Source organism: Oryctolagus cuniculus, chromosome 9, assembly GCF_051225735.1.
Source record: "Oryctolagus cuniculus isolate XC-2025 breed Fujian yellow rabbit chromosome 9, ASM5122573v1, whole genome shotgun sequence".
Lineage (NCBI taxonomy): Eukaryota > Metazoa > Chordata > Mammalia > Lagomorpha > Leporidae > Oryctolagus > Oryctolagus cuniculus.
Window position 1 is genome coordinate 75,661,036 of NC_142875.1, and position 20,137 is coordinate 75,681,172.

At 35.9% G+C, this 20,137-nt stretch overlaps 1 protein-coding gene across 8 annotated transcripts in view; it reads left to right on the forward strand.

The window, feature by feature from the left end:
* Nucleotides 1-20,137, forward strand: part of TRPC4 (transient receptor potential cation channel subfamily C member 4) — a 250,697-nt gene that overhangs the window by 118,529 nt on the left and 112,031 nt on the right. For all 8 annotated transcript variants that reach the window (XM_051831769.3, XM_002721087.6, XM_002721088.6 and 5 more), the window contains one exon: nucleotides 14,338-14,856. In XM_051831769.3, coding sequence (XP_051687729.3) covers nucleotides 14,338-14,856 — 519 coding nt within the window. The remainder of the gene's footprint in view (nucleotides 1-14,337; nucleotides 14,857-20,137) is intronic.

Sequence of the window (20,137 nt, forward strand, 5' to 3'; positions counted from 1 at the left end):
AAAGTTAAAATTATTTGCCAACAGGAGCCCTTAATGGCAATAGGGAACCAGGAATTGTGTAGCATACTCTTCTTACCCTCATCACTGTTCTCACAAATTTAGAAAATGAGTGTTTTTCTCTTCATGTGGATAAAAAGAATATTACCCTATCATCCCCTCACTCTTCCTAAAGGCAGTTTAATGACAAATCAATTTTAAAAAACAAATCATAGAAAATTATACTATTTGAGCTGAGTTCTGAATTTTTGGCAGAATTGCAAGGGAGGCAGGGGGCTGGGAGCATAGTCAGCAAGAAAAAATGAATGGAAATTTTGATGCTGATGATCAGGACATAGAATGCAAGCTGAGTTGTAGTACAAAGTATATTTTAATATACAGGGACAGGGTCAATGTGAATATAGAGGCCTTTGTTAATCAAATAAAGTAGTTAAGATAAAAAAATGTCAAAACCAAGTTCTAACATAAAGTGAACATTCAACTAGTGTTTAAATAATATAAAATAACGAGATTTTTCTATAAATAATGTTAGAACTCTCTAGCAATGCGAGATGAAACCTCAGAAGCATCCATTGAAAACGAAATCTTATAATTCAGATATTCTGTAGCATCACAATACTTCATATAGGGATATACCAAAATTTGTTCAAGCTTTTTTCTGCTGAAAATCATTGAGGGGATGGGTATTTTGTGTAGCAGTTACATATCCATTTGGAATGCCCACGTTTCACATCAGAGTTGCTATTTTTGAGTCCCAGCTCTGCTCCCAATTCTGGCTGCCTCCTAGGAAGCAGGTGATGGCTCTGGAAGTTAAGTCTCCACACTGACACGGAAGACCCAGACTCAGTTCCCAGTTACTCCTGCCTTCTTTCAGCTTGGTCCCGGCTTTGCAAATATTTGGGGAGTGAACCAACAGATGAGAGGCATACTTTTCTTTCTCTCTTTCACTCTGTTTTTCTTTCTTTTTCTTCTTTTTTTCTTTGTCTCTTCTCTCTCTCATGTCCTCACCTCTCTTCTTCTCTGTCACTCATTTAAAAATTATTAAAAAAATAAAGTTTTTATTCCAACAAAAGTTGCCAAATTTGAAGAACTTTGAGTACAGACTCCCTCGTTATTTGAAAGCCAGAGAGATGCAAATTATCACAGACTTGATGGAGAGTATCTGGTGCTTACATACATTCGGAAACCCACAGTCTTTCTTCTGTGAATTCTTCACACAGAAAAGCAGTTACATTGAGAATATCTCATTATACAGTTTTTTTTTTTTTTTTGACAGGCAGAGTGGACAGTGAGAGAGAGATACAGAGAGAAAGGTCTTCCTTTGCCATTGGTTCACCCTCCAATGGCCACTGCGGCCGGCGCGCTGTGGCCGGCGCACTGCACCTATCCGAAGGCAGGAGCCAGGTGCTTATCCTGGTCTCCCATGGGGTGTAGGGCCCAAGCACTTGGGCCATCCTTCACTGCACTCTCTGGCCACAGCAGAGAGCTGGCCCGGAAGAGGGGCAACTGGGACAGAATCCGGCTCCCCGACCGGGACTAGAACCTGGTGTGCCAGCGCTGCAAGGCAGAGGATTAGCCTACTGAGCCACGGCGCCAGCCTTTGTACAGTCTTATCCTTGGGTTCCACACCTGTTAGTTAATTCAACATGTTGAAGATCAGACATGCAAGTATTTGCTGGGAAAATTTCACCCACAGTAAATATGAATACACTTTTTTTCCTTATTATTCCATACACAATACAGTGGAACAACTATTTACATAATATTGGACATTCCATGTAATCTAGAGATGATTTAAAATACACGAGAGGATAAGTAATTTATATGAAATGCTACACTATTTTATATAAGAAACTGGAGCTTCCATAGATTTTGGGATCCATGGGGGGTTCTGGAATGTATTCTCCTTGAATACTCATACTCAGGCACTTCAATATGGGATGTAAGCATCCCAAGGAGAATCTTAACCACTGTACCAAATGCCCACCCTTGTATTACTATTTTAATTTGCTTCTTGTTGGCCAATAATGAGAGAGATCATTATTTCTTGTTTCTGATCCTGGGTTTTCTTTCTTCTCCTATAAATTAATGTTTGCAGCTGGCCATTAATTTATTGAGTTACTAATAACCTTTTAGACATATAAGATCTCTTTTTCAGGTAGGAATATTAAGTATGTTTTGTATGTTGCAAATGTGTTTTACTCTAGTTTGTTAGTTTATTTTTTTATTTTATATATTTTATATTCCATAATGCCACTCAAGAATTGTGTAATAAAATAGACAGTTTTACCATTGTGTGTTTCCAGTGTGGCTTTAAGAATCCAAACCACCCCTGGACCTGAGTCTGTTCTTTTTCATTCTCTATTAAATTGTGTTGCTGTTTCTTTTTGCACTTAAATATTTATTCCACTTCAAATTTATTGTTATGAAGTGATGTAGAGGCTAATTTTTTTGTTAGAGAATTATTTCTGCACTATTTAATAAGTGCATTCCTTTTCCAACTGAATAGAAATTCCACTTTTTTATGTACCATACAATTAAATGTATGTAATTCTGATCAAAATTCTGTTCGAGAGCTTCATTTCTTGCTATATTCTTGAGTCACAATCTACCCTTTATAATTTGTAGCTATGTTTGAATATATGCGTTACTCCACATTAACTCATAAAATTTCATGAAACTCTAACAAAAGTATATAATTACAATGCAGTAATATTCAATGGATGTATTTTATTAAGAAAATTAGTTCAATTATGAAATTAAGTATATCTCCTTAGGAATATATAATTTCCCCATATTTTGAATCTTATTCTATACCTGTCCTATGATGTGGTTCAGTTTTCTTCCAGTGCATTTAAATTTGCTTATAGTTTTTTTATCCCTACTATATGTCAATATAATGCCAATTTTTATTCTGTGTATAATCAATTTTGTTTATAACTTACACCACTAAAAGAGGTTTTTGTACATAGATGTTATATTAATATTAAGCTTTATTAATATTTCTAACTTAGAGGCTCTTGGCACTTCAAAATAAATGAGAAAGTAAACATAGATTTATTTCCTTTCTCTTTTTAGTTTATTTTTAGACACATAATAATATAACATATTATTGGGTACATTGTGTTGTCTTGATATGTTATATATTGTGTAAAGATCAGCAAGAATATTTAGCATGTATATCACCTCAGTTATGATTTCTTTGTGATGGGAAAATTCAAACTCTTGTTTGTGTTTTTTTTAAGGATACAATATATAGTTAACTAAACTTACCCTACTGTACAGTAGACCACTAGAACGTATTTTTGTTATCCAGCTATAATCTTGTATCCACCGACCAGTCTCTCTGTTTGCCTCCATCCTCTCATAATTACTGTTCAACTCTGTACTTTTATTAGATCATCTTTGTTCACCTCCACAATTGAGTGAGATTTGTGCTTCTTTGCCTGGTTTATTTCACTTAACATAATGTCCTCCAGGTTCAACCATGTTGCTGCTTTGCAAGATTTTGTTCTTTTGTATGACTGACATATCTTAGTATTTATACTAATAATTTATTCTCTAATGTTGAATTAGGCAGAAACTCCGAAGTAATGAAGAATACAAATTTTGAAAATAAGCCTGTTTTATTCACAATTTTAGTGCAAAGAGTACTCACTATTTTTAAAAGACATTTATTTATTTGAAAGAGTTACACAGAGACAGAAAGAGTGGTGGGGGGAGAGAGAGAGAGAGAGAGAGAAATCTTCCATCTGCTGCTTCACTCCCGAATTGGCCACAATGTCTGGAGCTGTGCCGACCCAAAGCCAGGAGCCAGGAGCTTCTTTCGGGTCTCCCACGTGTGTGCAGGTGCCCAGGATTTGAGCCATCTTGTACTGCTTTCCCAGGCCATAGCAGAGAGCTAGATCAGAAGTGGAGCAGGTGGGTCTCAAACCGGCAACTATGTGGGATGCCGGCACTGCAACTGGCAGCTTTACCCACTAGGCCACAGTGACGGCCTCGAGTATTCACTCTTTATTTTGAGTTTTGCTGTTGGTTTGATAAGTAATCCTTATCATATTTAGAAGAAGTGATGAATATCACCAAATCCCTTTTCAGACACATTACCAACTCATTTGAAAATTATGATTTTAATGGGTAGAGTTAAACATAATTAAAATAATTCACATTTCTGATTAAACTGTACTTTTACAATATGTTTTATTCTTTTCATACACTACTAGTGCCCATTATAGGGAAGTTTTGTTGTTGTTGTTGTTTTTTATGAGAGAGAGAGAGAGAGAGAGAGAGAGAGAGAGAGGCACTCTGGTACAGTCTCCAAATGTTCATAAAAGCTGATGCTGGGCCAGGGAGAAACCAGGAGACAGGAACTCTGAGTCTCCCAAGTGTATGGCAGTGACCCAAGTATTTGAGCCATTACCTTCTGCCTCTCAGGAGGCTCATTAACAGGAAGATGAAATTGGAAGCAGAGCTGTTACTCAGACCCAGGCACTCTGCTATGGGATGCAAGTGTCTCAAGCAGTCTCCTAATTGCTGTGCCAAATGTGTGTCCACATTCAAGAGGATTTTCCTTTAGACGCTTGTTTATTTAAAAGAAGATTTCTTATTTGTTAGAATCTATAATTTCCACTACTTATTGCTCATTAAAAATACAAAACTATAGGGAAGAACTGCAACAAGAAAAAAATTACAAAAAAATATGGAAGTCAAATCCAGCAGTATTGATTACTATATTAGTGTAAACTGGACAACTGCCTCTAGTTGAAATCCGAATATTATACAGATTAAGGATGATTTATGTTGTACATAACAGACTCAGTAAAATAAAACCTTGAACCCTGCCCACCAATTTCTAGGTTTCAATGAAATCATTTAAAAAATGAGCCATTATTTATTTTCTTTCAGTATGTCTCTTAGGCCTCAAGTATTCTTATTTGCTTGTCTTACTAAACCTGTAAAATACAAATAAACAATTCAGTTAACTACAGATATTACAAGACTCAACATATTTTCTCCCTCCCACCTATTTAGAGATAATTTTTCCATATATGGTTATACATCCTCTGTGAAATTTATTCCTAGAAGATATGTGAATGGTGTACCTTCCAGAGCCTAGCATAGCCACAAATGTCTTAAAAATCTTAACAGGCTAACGATATCTTAATTAGATGTAGAATTCTTGAGTTGTATTCTTCTACTGACAGTTGCCTGTAGGTACAAATACACTGTCTTGCAGGTTTCATAGGGGCAATTAAAAAGTTTAATACTTGTTTCACTTCCATATTATTTACTTATTTTATACTTCTGATGACTTAAATATATATTTTTTAAAAACTTTGGATTTCATCAATATATGTCTAACTGCATGTCATTGTTCTTATAATTTTAATACAAGACCTGGTGAACCTCCTTAGTCTACACACACATTGTTTCCTTAATCACAAATTTTCTTTGCTGCTTATGCTTCATTTTGCCTTTAATCCGTCTGTCCCTTGTTTTCTCCTTAAATATCTTGTGTTTACATGTTAAGCCTTCTAGATCTTTCCCACATCTTCAGAATTTTATCTCATGAAATAAATGTCTCTTTGTGTATATGTGTGTGCTTATTTGTGTGTTGTGATCTCTTTCTTCCATTAGATATTCTAGGACATTCATAATATAAATTGCTGCATATTTGAATAAAGATAAGCCTGTTTTTAAATTTCAAAGAGGATGCTTTTTTCCAGAAAATCTTTCTAATTTTTTAATTGCCTCTCCTGGAAAACAACTAGCTATTTAGAGCGTTCCAATCAATAAAATCTCATTAGTCTTATAATCCAATGTAAATAGACATGAAGAATTTCTTAGCTTAGGAATGTGATGCATAAAATTTAAGGATATTGTTTAACTAAGATGGAGATTTACATGTAAGCTTAAAAAGGAATATATAAATTCCTTCAATTATGAATAGATTTCAAAAAAATCGGTTTTCCAGCAGTGCCTGTGTCTATGTCCGTAGTAGAAATCATAGGTATTTATGAATTATATTATTTTTATACTATACATGAGAGTACTTCAAGAAGTTCATAGAAAGTGAAATTCAAATATAAATTAATTTTGGTGGAACAAATTTTGAAACCCATTCATACTTTTTTTCATAATATTCATTTCCATGAACTCTTTGAAGTATTCTCACATTTATCTGTATGTTGATCATTACTTCAAAATTAGTCTAATTGCCAGTGTATCTTTTTATTTATGTTTTAATAAATATGTTACTGCACCACAAATTTGTTTAGCATATCTTAAATATATTTAGATACTTTTTCCTGTATGCTACTATGCATATTGTTTACAAATATTGTTCAATCTGAGTTAGAGTAAATAGATTGTTTCAGATTTCTAGTGCAGAATAAGGTATACAAAAATTTAGCACCCCCAATTTAGAGTCATGTGTATATACTGGTGGCCAATTCCTTTTAAGATATTTTTTATAATTATTTTCTGGATAAATGTTTCATCAGATGACAGGTCAAATTGTGCATGCATTTAAAGTTATAGCACCTAAGAAGTAGTGGGAAGTCCTAGACTCTTTGCTCTTAGATGTCATAGACCAGCTAGAAATATACTGCTAAATCATTAGCCCTATGTTGTGATCAGGACTTTCTTTTTCCTATATAAGTGAAAATTTGAATTTGTTAGTCTTTTAAAGCAGAAGTTGAACTTAAAATAATAGGGCTGACTTTGGATAAATGGTTCACCTAATTTTTTCATTCCATCTGTTTCCATCTATTAATTCATTCAATTGTATAAGAGCCATTTTTTTGGTGCAAGCAGTTTTTGTATGAGTGTGTGTGCGAAAATTTTCAGAATTTAATAACTATTAAATGAATTATTTATTTATTTTAGAGACAGCAAGACAGAAACAGGCAGGGAGAGCTCCCATCTGCTAGTTCACTCCCATATGCTGACAAAAGCAGTGGACTGGCAGGATAAGAGAGCAAAACCAGAAACCAGGGACTCACTACAGTTCTCCCAAAAGGGTGGGACGAACTCAATGATTCGAGCCATTGCTGCTGCCTTTTAAGGTCCACATCAACAAGAGATTGAGTCAGGAGCCAAAGACAAACACAGAACCCAGGCACTCTGTTGTTGGGTGCTGACATCTAACATAACTTCTTAACTGCTGAGTGGAACAATTTTTAAATGTATCTTTAAATTGAAACTTCCTTATGTTGGTATGAATCAAAAATTCAAACAGTCTGCCTGTATGAAAGAGATAAATTCCATACTTATAATCCTGATTTTTGAAGCAGAGAAGTTTTTGTTCCATTACATTCAAAAATTGAAACCATAAAAAATCTGAAATAAGAATTCACTATACAAAAAGTGTCTATTTCATTATGTTTCTGTTTTCCTGTCAGCTGGAACATAAAAAAGATATTTGAATCAGAGAAATTCCATGTTACAAGGAAGGCTTTCTTTTTTTGCAAAGAAATTTTAAGAGACTTTCACAAAATACTATAGCTAAGTAAGAACAGAGCCAGTTATGAGTTTTTTTCTTTAAATCTTGAAATCTAGGATACACCAAACAGTATTATTTAGTAAATTTCTATTACTCAATAAATTCAGTCTATTTTAACAAGTATTGAATTTAAGGAAATGAAAAAAAAAAAGGAAATGAGTATTTCCTAATTTGTATGACTGGCACTTCAGAAGTAATTTCTGTTCTAAAATGTTATACTGCAGTATTAAAATTAAAAAAATGTATATTCTAGAGATATCTAAATTTGGGTGAAATGTTATGCTGCATATTTTAAATATGAGCTGATGATTAGTAGAGTCACTATAAAATAGAACATTCAGATAAAGTCAGTTGATTCTTTGTGTATGTCAAAATGTTCATACTATGTGATATTAAGTGATTGTTATTTAAATAATTAATGCATATATCTATATAAGATTGAGGAGAAGCTGTTGAACAAATGTCCATTCATAAAGTCAGCTCTTCTTATGTAACAACAAGAAAGGAAGAACCTGCAAAATTGAAGAAATGCAATAAAGCATCACAGAGGGGCTTGTGAAAATTAGACTGCTTTGAAAACAAGGGAAGAGAAAAGGGGCAGCACATCTATTTTCTGGGTTTTCTCAGTGTTTCTGAGATCAAACATAATTTAGAGCTTCTTATACTTGTGAATATTTACTAGATTGTAAATTTGATATTTGGCTGGAAGAGCTGAGCAAAGAGGTCTGAATTATAGATTTTCTCTGCCCTCATTGTTGTCCATTCTCCATGGCCTGAGGAACAGTCAACCTGCCCTAGAAAGTCAGTGAAAGTGCCCCTTTTCCAACCCTCATTCACAGCCAGCTAAAGACAGAAGAGAGGGAAAGATCAATAGTCCCAGTTAGATTTAAGACTTCTCTGAATTTCCCCTTTCAGTGCTAGAACTGGCCAGTGTGCCATGGAATATTTCTGAGCTTTGGAGTTTCGTCTACTTATGTACACTTTTCTCTCTTAGCTAGACAGGAGGGCATTAGAAACTGAAATCTGAACCCAAACAAATCAGGGATATCTGAACCAGACTGCTATGACATCTTGCTTCAGATTGTTCTATGCCGTGTTCAAGCGTTTCGTCTCTTTTTCTCTGTGTTCCTCATGCTTTACCCATCTTGTCCATTAGACAAGATGCAATAACAGCTTTTCCTTTTGTATCACTACAGCTTTAGTTAAGAATATGAGTTTCTTTTTTTTATATTTTTGACAGGCAGAGTGGACAGTGAGAGAGAGAGAAACAGAGAGAAAGGTCTTCCTTTACCGTTGGTTCATCCTCCAATGGCCGCTGAGGCCAACGCACTGTGGCCAGCGCACCACGCTGATCCGAAGCCGGGAGCCAGGTGCTTCTCCTGGTCTCCCATGCGGGTGCAGGGCCCAAGGACTTGGGCCATCCTCCACTGCACTCCCTGGCCACAGCAGAGAGCTGGCCTGGAAGATGGGCAACTGGGACAGAATCCGGCGCCCCGACCGGGACTAGAACCCGGTGTGCCGGCGCCGCAAGGCGGAGGATTAGCCTAGTGAGCTGCAGGCCGGCCAAGAATATGAGTTTCTACACTTTTTTGTCTGCCTTCAACCACTCCAGCTTTTTATTCACCCTCCTAACAATGCCAGAGTAATGTTAATGCTTCAAATTTATCCTGTTACATATGTCAATATGTGTTGTGCATTTTGCTCCAGATATCTTTTTTTTTAAAGATTTTATTTATTTATTCAAGAGGTAGAGTTACAGACAGTGAGAGGGAGAGACAAAGAAAAAAGTGTTCCTTCCGTTGGCTCACTCCCCAGATGGCTGCAACAGCCAAAGCTGCACCAATTCAAAGCCAGGAGCCAGGTACTTCTTCCTGGTCTCTCATGTGGTTGCAGGGACCCAAGCACATGGGCCACCTTCTTACTGCTTTCCCAGGCTATAGCAGAGAGCTGGATTGAGGAAGTGCAGCCAGGACTCAAACCCATGCCCACATAGGATGCCAGCGCTGCAGGTGGAGGATTAACCTCCTGTGTCATGGAGCTGTCCCCTACTGTAGGTATCCTAATATATACAGTTAAGTATTCAATAGTAAGGACTGAATAAATAATAATAATAATAATAGTATTTAATACTATTCAATAGTAAGGATTGAATAAATGATTACATTAAATAATAATAGCAATGAAGCACTATATGTTGAATAATTCAAAGACAGATTTCATGGATCCACAATGGTATTCAATACTAGAAGTGAGAAGAGGGCAAACTTTCACTTACAGAAGACTGCAAGATGATACATGTAGAAGCAATAACAAGAATATAAAATTCTCACTTTTCAAACATTGTGAAAACTATTGATGCAGGCATGCAATTAGTACTCAATAAGAAAATGATACTTTTCTAAGTTTTTTGTTTGTTTGTTTGATTCTATTTTTCTGATGGAATGAGTGAGGACCAAACCTGCCTTCTGGGAGTTGGCTGCAGTGCCAATACACTTCTTCATGAAGTACACTCAAGGAAAACAGTTTCCACTGTCTGGTCATCTACGGCCCACTGAGTCCCAGAAAATTAGTGGTAAAAAAACATTTAATGTTGCTGTGTTTATGGCACATTTTAGAGTAAAAAGAAACTCTAAAACTATTAAAATTATATAGTTTTTAAAATATCTATTAAGCAATAAATCATTATAGCTGTGGACCCTATAAAATTGGTACATTTAAAAATTGTTTTCAAAACTAAATTTTCCTTTAATTGATAAAATTATAATCTTTTATACATTAAAACATTTAAGTTCACAGTTATGTTTTGAGCATTAAAATTCATAGTAAGAATATTTATGCCTGGTACAATCTCACAAAATTTAATTAATTATTTGCTTGTTTCTCCTCAATATGACCACGTTATTTTTTTCATGACATTTCCTAACATATTTTGCAGATATATATTACAGTTAATACATTTAAAGTTTCAGGTAGATTTTAAAACATATCTAGGATGAATTTGGAATTTGTGCTTAATTTACTTAAGTTAAAGGATTCTCCTGTATTTAAATATATATATTAAAATAGAAACTTATGTTGTTTTCTTTTCCCTAAATGTCTACAATAGTTAATTAAAATTTACCTCTTGTCCAGTTTTGATTAATGGGATTTTTCTTTTTTTAATATTTGATTAATAAAATTTTTCTTTGTAATAAACATATAATTAAATTTTCAGTAAATGTCATGCTTAAAATTGAAGAGAATGACTTAAGTAATAAAGTATGGATTGATCCTGCTTAAATTTATATTATCTCAACAGACAGTCTGCTTCCTTTAGTATTTATAAGCCTATTTAAAAAGAAAAATACCCATTAGTATCTTATTATAAATTGTTGGTCTATGTCTTCAAATAGATCATTTTATCCCTTTAATCTTTATATAGTATTTCTTATAATACACATGAGCACTCAAAGTTCTTGGGTGAATTAAAAACATAAAAATTTGATCATTCACATATAAAAAAATCCTTACATAAAAGTAGTTTAAGGGCCAGCATTGCAGAATAACAGGTTAAACCTCCCCTGAGATGCCAATATCACATATGGACACATAATTCAAGTCCTAGCTGCTCTATCTCTTATCTAGCTTTCTGTTGATGCACCTGGGAAAGCAGTAGAGGATGGCCCAAGTGCTTGGGCCCCTGCACACACGTGAGAGACCTGAAACAATCTATAGGCTCTTGGCTCCAGTCTGGACCAGCCCTGGCCATTGCTGTCATTTGGGGAGTGAACCAGCAGATGGAAAATCTCTCTCTGTCTTTCTCACCTCCTCTCTCTGAAACTCTGCCTTTCAAATAAAAAAAATAAATCTTTAAAAATACAGTTTAATTGAAGTTTTTGTCTGTGTATCATGTTTTCTTCATGGTTGTTTTCCTACTGATTCTTTTGTGGTTTCCTTCACATCTTACAGCAGTATATTATAATGGTACATGTGTCATTATTTTTTCTGCCATGCTGGCTTAGCTTGTATGAATGTAACATTTCTTTTTCTTTTTTTCTTAATTTAATTTATTTTATTTTCTTATTATTTATTTATTTACCTTTTTTTTTAAGGAATACAGACTTCAAGCATTTCATAAGTACAACTTTAGGAATATAGTGATTCTTCCCACAATACCCACCCTCCCAATCACTCTCCCACTCCATCTCCTCCTCCCTCTCCCATTCCTAGTCCCATTTTCCACTAAGATCCATTTTCAATTGACTTTATTCACAGAAGATCAACTCTATGCTAAGTAAAGAGTTCAACAATTTTCCCGGTTTAAAAAAAAAATGTTCCTCAACAGTCAAGACAAGGGCTGTTCAAAGTCATTGAATCTTGAAGTTAATTTCACTTCTTCTGTTTGTTTATTTTATTATAGAAAATTAATTAACTTTAACGAAGCACCCAAGAATGATACATCTTTCGGGAGCACTTAGATATAGTTATAATGCAACTCTTTGAGGACAGAGGTTTTGCATGGGAAGTTAGTGCACAGTGACTCTTGTTAATTTAAGAATTAACACTCTTATGCATGATGTCAGTGACTACCCTAGGCTCTTGACATGAGCTGCCTAGTCTATGGAAGCCTTTTGGAATCCACAACTCTGTCAGTATTTAGAAAAGGCCATAAGCAAAAGAGAAGTTCTCTCCTCCTTTCAGAGAAAAGTACCTCCTTTTTTGATGACCACTTCTTTCCACTGGGGTCTCACCCACGGAGATCTTTCATGTAGGATATTACTTGCCTCAGTGCCTTGACTTTCCATGGCCAAAATGCTCTCGTGGGCTTTTCAGCCAAACCAGAATGCCTAAAGGGTTGATTCTGAGGTCAGAGTGCTATTTAAAGCAGTTGTCATCCTATGAGTCTGCTGAGTGGACTGCTTCCCATGTTGGAGCATTCACCCCTTTTGAATATTATTATTACCAGACCCTTAATCCTACCCATATGATTACTTTAACACTTAAGGTGGTATTTTTAGCACCCAGCTTAAGGGAATTTGGGCTTCCATGGCAAGTTGTTAAGCCATACCCTTAAAATTAAGTACATAGGAATGTATGCAGAACTATACAGCTTCACAGTTAAAAATTTTGTTATTCGGATTTCTGAGATATCTCCATACTGTCTTCCATAGTTGCTTTACATATCCACCAAGAGTGGATTAGGGTACCTTTTCCCCCACATCCTACCAGCATTTGTTATTTGTTAATTTCTGTATGAAAGCCATTCTAATTAGGGTGAGGTGAAACCTCATTGTGGTTTTGATTTACATTTCTCTGATGACTGGTGATCCTGAACATTTTTTCATGTGTCTGTTAACCATTTGGATTTCCTCCTTTGGAAAATGTCAACAAATGGTGCTGGGAAACTGGATTTCTGCATGCAGAAGTATGAAGTAAGACCCCTACCTTACAGCTTACACAAAAATCTACTCAACATGGATTAAAGACCTAAATCTATGACCTGACACCATCATATTATTAGAGAGCATTGGGGAAACCCTGCAAGACATTGACATAGGCAAAGACTTCTTGAAAAAGACCCCAGAAGTACAAGCAATCAAGCCAAAATTCACAAATGAGATTACATCAATCTGAGATGCTTTTGTACTAGCAAAAAAACATTCAGGAAAATGAAGAGGCAACCGACAGAATGATAGAAATTATTTGCAAACTATTCAACTGATAAAGGATTAATTACCAGAATATATAAAGAGATCAACAAACTCAACAACAGCAAAACAAACAACTCAGTGAAGAAATGGGCAAAGGACATAAATGGACATTTTTTCAAAAGAGGAACTCCAAATGGCCAACATTTATTTCTCATAGATGCTTCTGTGAGATTTTTGCAAGCAGGAATGAATATTAAACCCGAAATCATAAAGCAAAGTAGAATAGTACAATACCTACAGGCATTGGTGTCAGACACGCAGACCAGGGTTCAAATCTAAGGTTTTTCACTTTTGTACCTACAGAGAAATCACATCCGTAAAATGTGAATAGTAAAGGCTAAAGGATAATTTACCTAGCAGATGCTTACTAAATGGTGACGGTTATAATTTTCATCCTTATCATCCTAGAGTATAACCCAAAGGAAATCATGTGAAAACACAATGGCAAACTGATTGAATGGGAATTCACACTGGTAACCAGATTCAAGGCTTGTTTATTTCTAATAAAACAATAATGTTAGCAATGCAACTTTTCTTGTCACATGGAAAATATGCCAGAAAAGGATAGATGAAAAGAGAAAGCATGAGACTAGCCCACTTATTTCTGTTGCCACTTTTAATCACTAGGCTGGATGTCGGGAATGAAGACAATAAAACAGAGCAAAATCAAACAAACAAACAAAACAAAACAAATCAAAGAAACAATTTGAGGAATTCAAAGACTTCTATCGCAGAGGAAGAGCTTGGATTTAAAACAAGCCGTTAATATTTTCCAGTGCACTTTTTTGGTTATTTAGGGAGTCAACATCTCTGGGAAAGAAAAGCAAAGATTGTCAGAAAATAAGTTGGGAGCAAGAAAGGATTTTATCAAGAAGAAAAATGTTCCATAGCCATCTATTTTAAGATTTCATTAAATGTCACAATTCAGATTAAAGAAAGAATGGTGTGTCATTATATTGGACAGTTTTTTTTTTTTTTAATTTTTCTCTTCTCTTTTAGGGGAGAAAAAGGCCCTGTCTTTCCTTGGGGGGGGGGGGGACTGGCAAAAGATTTATGAACTCTGTTCAGCATTGCTTTAGCATGCTGTTTGAAATTCACATGCTTGAACAAATGAATACATATTCATCAATTCTGCTTCCTTTCTAGGTGCCTCCTATACTGCTTGATAAGCAATTCTCTGAATTCACTCCGGACATCACACCAATCATTTTGGCAGCCCATACAAATAATTATGAGATAATAAAACTTTTGGTTCAGAAAGGAGTCTCGGTGCCCCGACCCCATGAGGTTCGTTGTAACTGTGTAGAATGTGTCTCCAGTTCAGACGTGGACAGCCTCCGTCACTCACGCTCCAGACTCAACATCTACAAGGCCTTGGCCAGCCCCTCGCTCATTGCACTGTCAAGTGAAGATCCTTTTCTCACAGCCTTTCAGCTAAGTTGGGAACTTCAAGAACTGAGTAAGGTAGAAAATGAATTCAAGTCAGAGTATGAGGAGCTGTCACGACAGTGCAAACAGTTTGCAAAGGACCTCTTGGATCAGACAAGAAGTTCCAGAGAACTGGAAATCATTCTTAATTACCGAGATGACAATAGTTTGATAGAAGAGCAAAGTGGAAATGATCTTGCAAGACTAAAATTGGCCATTAAGTACCGTCAAAAGGAGGTGAGTGTTGCCACACTTGATTCATCCAAGTGCCATAGAATTTAATCACAATGAAGTAAACTGCTGCTCACACAATTCGTTTTAGATTTTAGAGCATCTTCTATTTAAATGTTAGTGGATGATGTTCATTGGTTGCCAGTTTAATAACTATGAATCACACTGAAGAATGGAATAAAGAGTTTAATAATTGGTAATGGTTTCTGACATCTATGTTAAAATGTACACATTTACTTGTGGTTCAGTGGAAAACTCAGGAGTTAGAATTTTCAGACTGAGAGATCTGGCTCTACAATTAATAAGTGTTATATGTTTAGACTGCAACACACATATTTCTTTGAGCTTCATTTTTCTCATCTACTTAATGGACTTAATATTTATAATGTTTGATATATGTATATTTACATCAGAAATATTTTTCTCACAAATTCATAGGGAGCATACAATCTGTGGATGTGTGTAAGGGCTTCTAGAAAATTATATGGTATTATGGTAATAAAATGTGTTATTAAAGTTATTGATAAGGAAAATGTCTTTAACCCAATAGCAGATGAAATTTGCTCAGCTCTCATCTCTGGGTTAGTACCTTGATTTGTTAGGAATCAGAATCTAAACAAGGTGATTGCAAGAGAGTAGTAATTTTCTCATGAAATTTTCATGGATTTGAATATTGAGCAGTAAAATCTCGGACTCCTTACACTTATCACCCAGTACTATTTTTTTGTGTTTCCATTTCAATTTGAATGAGTTCTCAAAACACTGTTTTCTTCTATCTCCATAAAATACTGGTTCTGTATTCACACTTGAATGACAGTAATTATCTATTCCATAACAATAGTTGGAAAAATATATAAGATTTTAAAAGAGTGATTAAAAAAGACTTCTGAATTTGAAAACATACTCAGTCTCTTTTGAACTTGGACTTGATTATTCCCTATTAGCCCGGACTACTTTGTCCGTGCTAGTTATTAAATAATTAAGACTCAAAAAACTTGAGTTCGGTTCATAGTTTTTACTGTAGTTCTTTTTTTTTTTTCCCTGTAGTTCTTTGACTGACTGTGTTAATCCAGTTGTCATGGTAGCCTGAAACCAGTTGAAAGTTTTTTATCCTAACAATGAAGGGAAGAGCTCCCGTGTGCATTTCCTCTGACTCTTAAATCACATATGCTGGTTTGGGACTATGTCAACAGTACTGACTCATTGTTTAGGTTCCAGTGTTTAGGGCTCAGAGACGTAGTATCTCAGGGCTAAAATAATTTTAGTTTGCAGCCATAAGATAAATATTCAAGATAAAATGACAAAACTTCACATGATTAAATATTTTGAAAGCACTAGATATGAAGATGAAGTCATTGCATGCATTAGAGTTGATACCACCAGGTAAGACAATGATACGGCTGTAGAATTTGTACCAGTCTGATGCAAAGATCCATTATTCGCAACTGCTTTGCTTATCTTCATTTATTTTCCTTTAGAGAGGGGTGTGTTAGAGATTGACACGATTGTTACAATGATCTTCTCTTATTTTGCTTTTAAATTCACTATTTTCCATGAACTTATCATTTTTAAACATTTATGTATTTATACATACAACCAGTGTGACAGATGGAGAGAGAGAGAACTTTCATCCATTGGATCACTCCCCAAATGCCTGTAGTAGCCAGAGCTAAGAGCTCAAACTAGGAGCCAGGGATTCCACCTGGGTGGAATCGAGGAATTCGACCCCTGTGGTTGGTAGGAGTCCAATTGCTAGGAACATCATCTGATGCCTCCCAGACACATTGACAGGAAGCTGAATCAGAAGCAGAGGCAGAACTGGATGCATTGGGATATGGGATGTAGGTGTCCTAAGCAGCAATTTAACCCTTTGCACCAAAGTGCCTCATTTCTCTCATAATATAGCTACTCAGTGTTCTTAGCATCCCGCAAGTGATGAAGAAAATAAAATTCCCAAGATATCAAGCCACAAAGTCAAACAAAAAAGAAAATAAACCAACTTCCTCTACTCACTTGTTGAACTGCTCTCTTCATAGTCAATGAATCAAGTCAACATTATTCTTTGTCTACACTGATTTTGCTCTGACATCATCACTGATTTCACTTTGTCTTTGGTCACAATGACATTTGTGAAGATCCCGAAATAAAATACTCATGAACTCCTTTATCATGCCCTCATAGCAGGAGGCTATAAAGGATATTTGAGAGGCCAGTGCTGTGGCACAGTAGGTTAATCCTCCGGCTATGGCATCAGCATCCCATGTGGGCACCCTTTCTAGCCCTGGCTTCTCTTCCTCTGATCCAGCTCTCTGCTAAGGCCTGGGAGAGCAGTTGAAGATGGCCCAAGTGCTTGGGCCCCTGCATCCACGTGGAAGACCTGGAAGAAGCTCCTGACTCCCAGTTTTGGATCAGCCCAGCTCTGGCCATTGCTGCTATTTGAGGAGTGAACCAGCAGATGGAAGATCTTTCTCTGTCTCTCCTTCTCATTGTCTGTATATCTACCTCGCAAATGAATAAATAAAATCATAAAAATGGAACATTCCATCAAGTGAAACTTGTCAAATTCTGAAGTTTACCAAATTCACAGTTGTCCAAAAAACAGGAAAATTAATGTATATGTCACACATATAAATATGTTTATTTTTTGCTAACAAATAATTTTTAACACTTTATTAATTTATTCATTTGTTAATTGTTCAACATATTCAAAAGTTGCTCACAAAGTGCACGGGCAAGGCATATTGTAGAAATACTTTACATCAGGCACTGGGTTCTAACCCAGTTGCTCCTCTTCCAGTCCAGCTCTCTGCTGTGGCCTGGGATAGCAGTGGAGGATAGGCCAAGTCCTTGGGCCCCTGCACCCACATGGGAGACCAGGAAGAGACTTCTGGCTCCTTGCTTCAGATCGGTGTAGCTCTGGCCATTGTGGCCATTTGGAAAGTGAACCAATGGAAGGAAGACCTTTCTCTCTGTCTCTCTCTCACTGTCTGTAAACTCTACCTGTCAAATAAAAAAAAAAATGAAAGCAATAGCTTCCTCAAAAGGAAGTGCTTAAAAAAAGAAATATTTTACATCAATTTCAAAAAAATTTCACTTAATAAGATTATTTTTAATGACATTTCCATGAACTTTTTGAAGTCCTCTCATTTTTCACAGAACACAATCAAGGCACTATGTGCACTTGGTGCTCTTTGGCAACACATCCCGGCTCTTGAAGAACTTATAGTTTTTAAAAAGGAACAATAAAAAATTTAAGTACATTTTGCTTTGTTTTGTTCCTAAACTTCTGCAGATATTCATCCCTACTGAATATATGTTCTTTGTTTAGATTCTTTTGTCTAGTTGGAGAATATGCAAGAGAACTTAGCTTCAAAGTCTATTGAACTAACAGTTACAAACCAAGATGTCAGAAATAAAGCAACAGTGGGCCTTTGACAGTTTCTCACACTTCTTTCAAGCTGCTTCTATTTTTTATTAATATAAAGTTGTAGATTTAGGGTGTAATAGAACCTAATGCAACAAGGTGAAGGATGGCTATAAACGTATTGTATGTAACAAGAAAATAGGATTTAGATATTACACTTGCATTTTCCCCTTTCATTGTTTGACATTTTTATGAAGAAAAAATTAAAACAAAATCATTTATTCAATATCAGACAGTGTATTTCCTTTATGTTAATGATTTTCTCAAAGAAAAGTAACTTGTATGTATGTATGTAAAAAAGTATGTAAAAAAGTAAATTGTATGTCTGTTAGCCTTTAAAAATTAAGGCATAGTAATTTATACCTATGTGTATTCTTTGAAATATGTTTTGCTTTATTAAATCCATTTCTATATTATACAGAAATTATTCTTTTACATACAATACCTTTATTTTAGACATGCAAGAAAAGCTATTTCATAATCTACTGATTTAAAATAAGCAGCTGTACACACATAACAAAGGCAGCATTTTGTCTCAGTTCAGCACACAGAGTTCAAAGCAAAAAAAAAAAAAAACATGAGACAATGAATATTTATTTGTTTTTAATTTTGCATAAATATTCAGAAATTTTTCACCTCAAAACATGGGATTTAAAATTTTCTAGTTGGGGAAGCCATGTGGCACTGAGATGGAGCCACTGCTTGGGATGTCTGCATCCCATATCAATCAGAGAGCTGAGGTCTGAGTCCTTTATATTCAGTTTCCTTCTCAGCTCATGCTAGGAGACAGCAGGTGATGGCTCAAGTACGAGGGTCCCTGCCACCCATAAGAGAAAGCTTGATGGAGTTTTAGGTTGCTGACTATGGCCTGGCAAAGCCGTGGCTGTGCTGGGCATTTGGGGAGTGATCCAGCTGATAAAAGATTCCTCTCTCCTCTCTCTCTCTCTCCTCTCTCTCTATTTATCTCATCTGTGGTGCATCTCTCATTGTTTGGAATAGTTTCTCTTTAACCTTCAGGTGGCTAAGTCCTGTCACTCTTTAGAGCTCATCTTTTTAAATTTTTTTAAAGATGTATTTATGCTTTACCTGCTATGTTACAGCGCCAGCACCTAGAGCTTATCTTACATCTTGCTGTTTCCAAAGCCATTATATGAAGTCAGCTTTTCCATGCACTCTCTGGGATAAATGTCCTCAATGTACATGTTCTACAATGTGTTGCTTTATTACATTTCCCCCTCCTGTAGGCTGCGAATGTCATGAATATGTCATTATTCATACAGTAGCACCTGAAATAAAGAAGGTGCTCAGTAAGTAATACACCCAAGTAAAGCTATGGAATCTCTTAGTCCTGGTGCATTCTTTGCATAGTCCTTTGCCTGATGAAATTATACTGCTTGTTTGTTGGTTTGTTTGTTTGCTTGATTATTTTTTAATATTTATTTTATTTATTCGAAAGGCAATGTTACAGTGAGAGGGGAAGAGAGAGAGAATCTTCCACCTTCTGGTTCATTCCCCAAATGGCCACAACAGCCAGGGCTGTGCCAGACTAAAAGCAGGAGCCAGGAGTTTCAAGTCACCCAGGGGGTGCAGGGTCCCAAGCACTGGGGCCATCTTCTGCTGCTTTCCCAGGAGCATTAGCAGGGAGCTGGGTAGGAAGTGGAGCAGCAGGATATAAACTGGCTCCCATGTGGGATGCCAATGTCGCAGGCAGTAGCTTTACCTGCTACACCATAACACTGTTCAAGGTAATTTCCTAATAATAGCCTTCCTGTGAATTTAAATATTAAAATAGGTAATGTTGCTGGCGCCACGGCTCACTTGGCTAATCCTCTGCCTGCATTGCCGGCACCCCGGGTTCTAGTC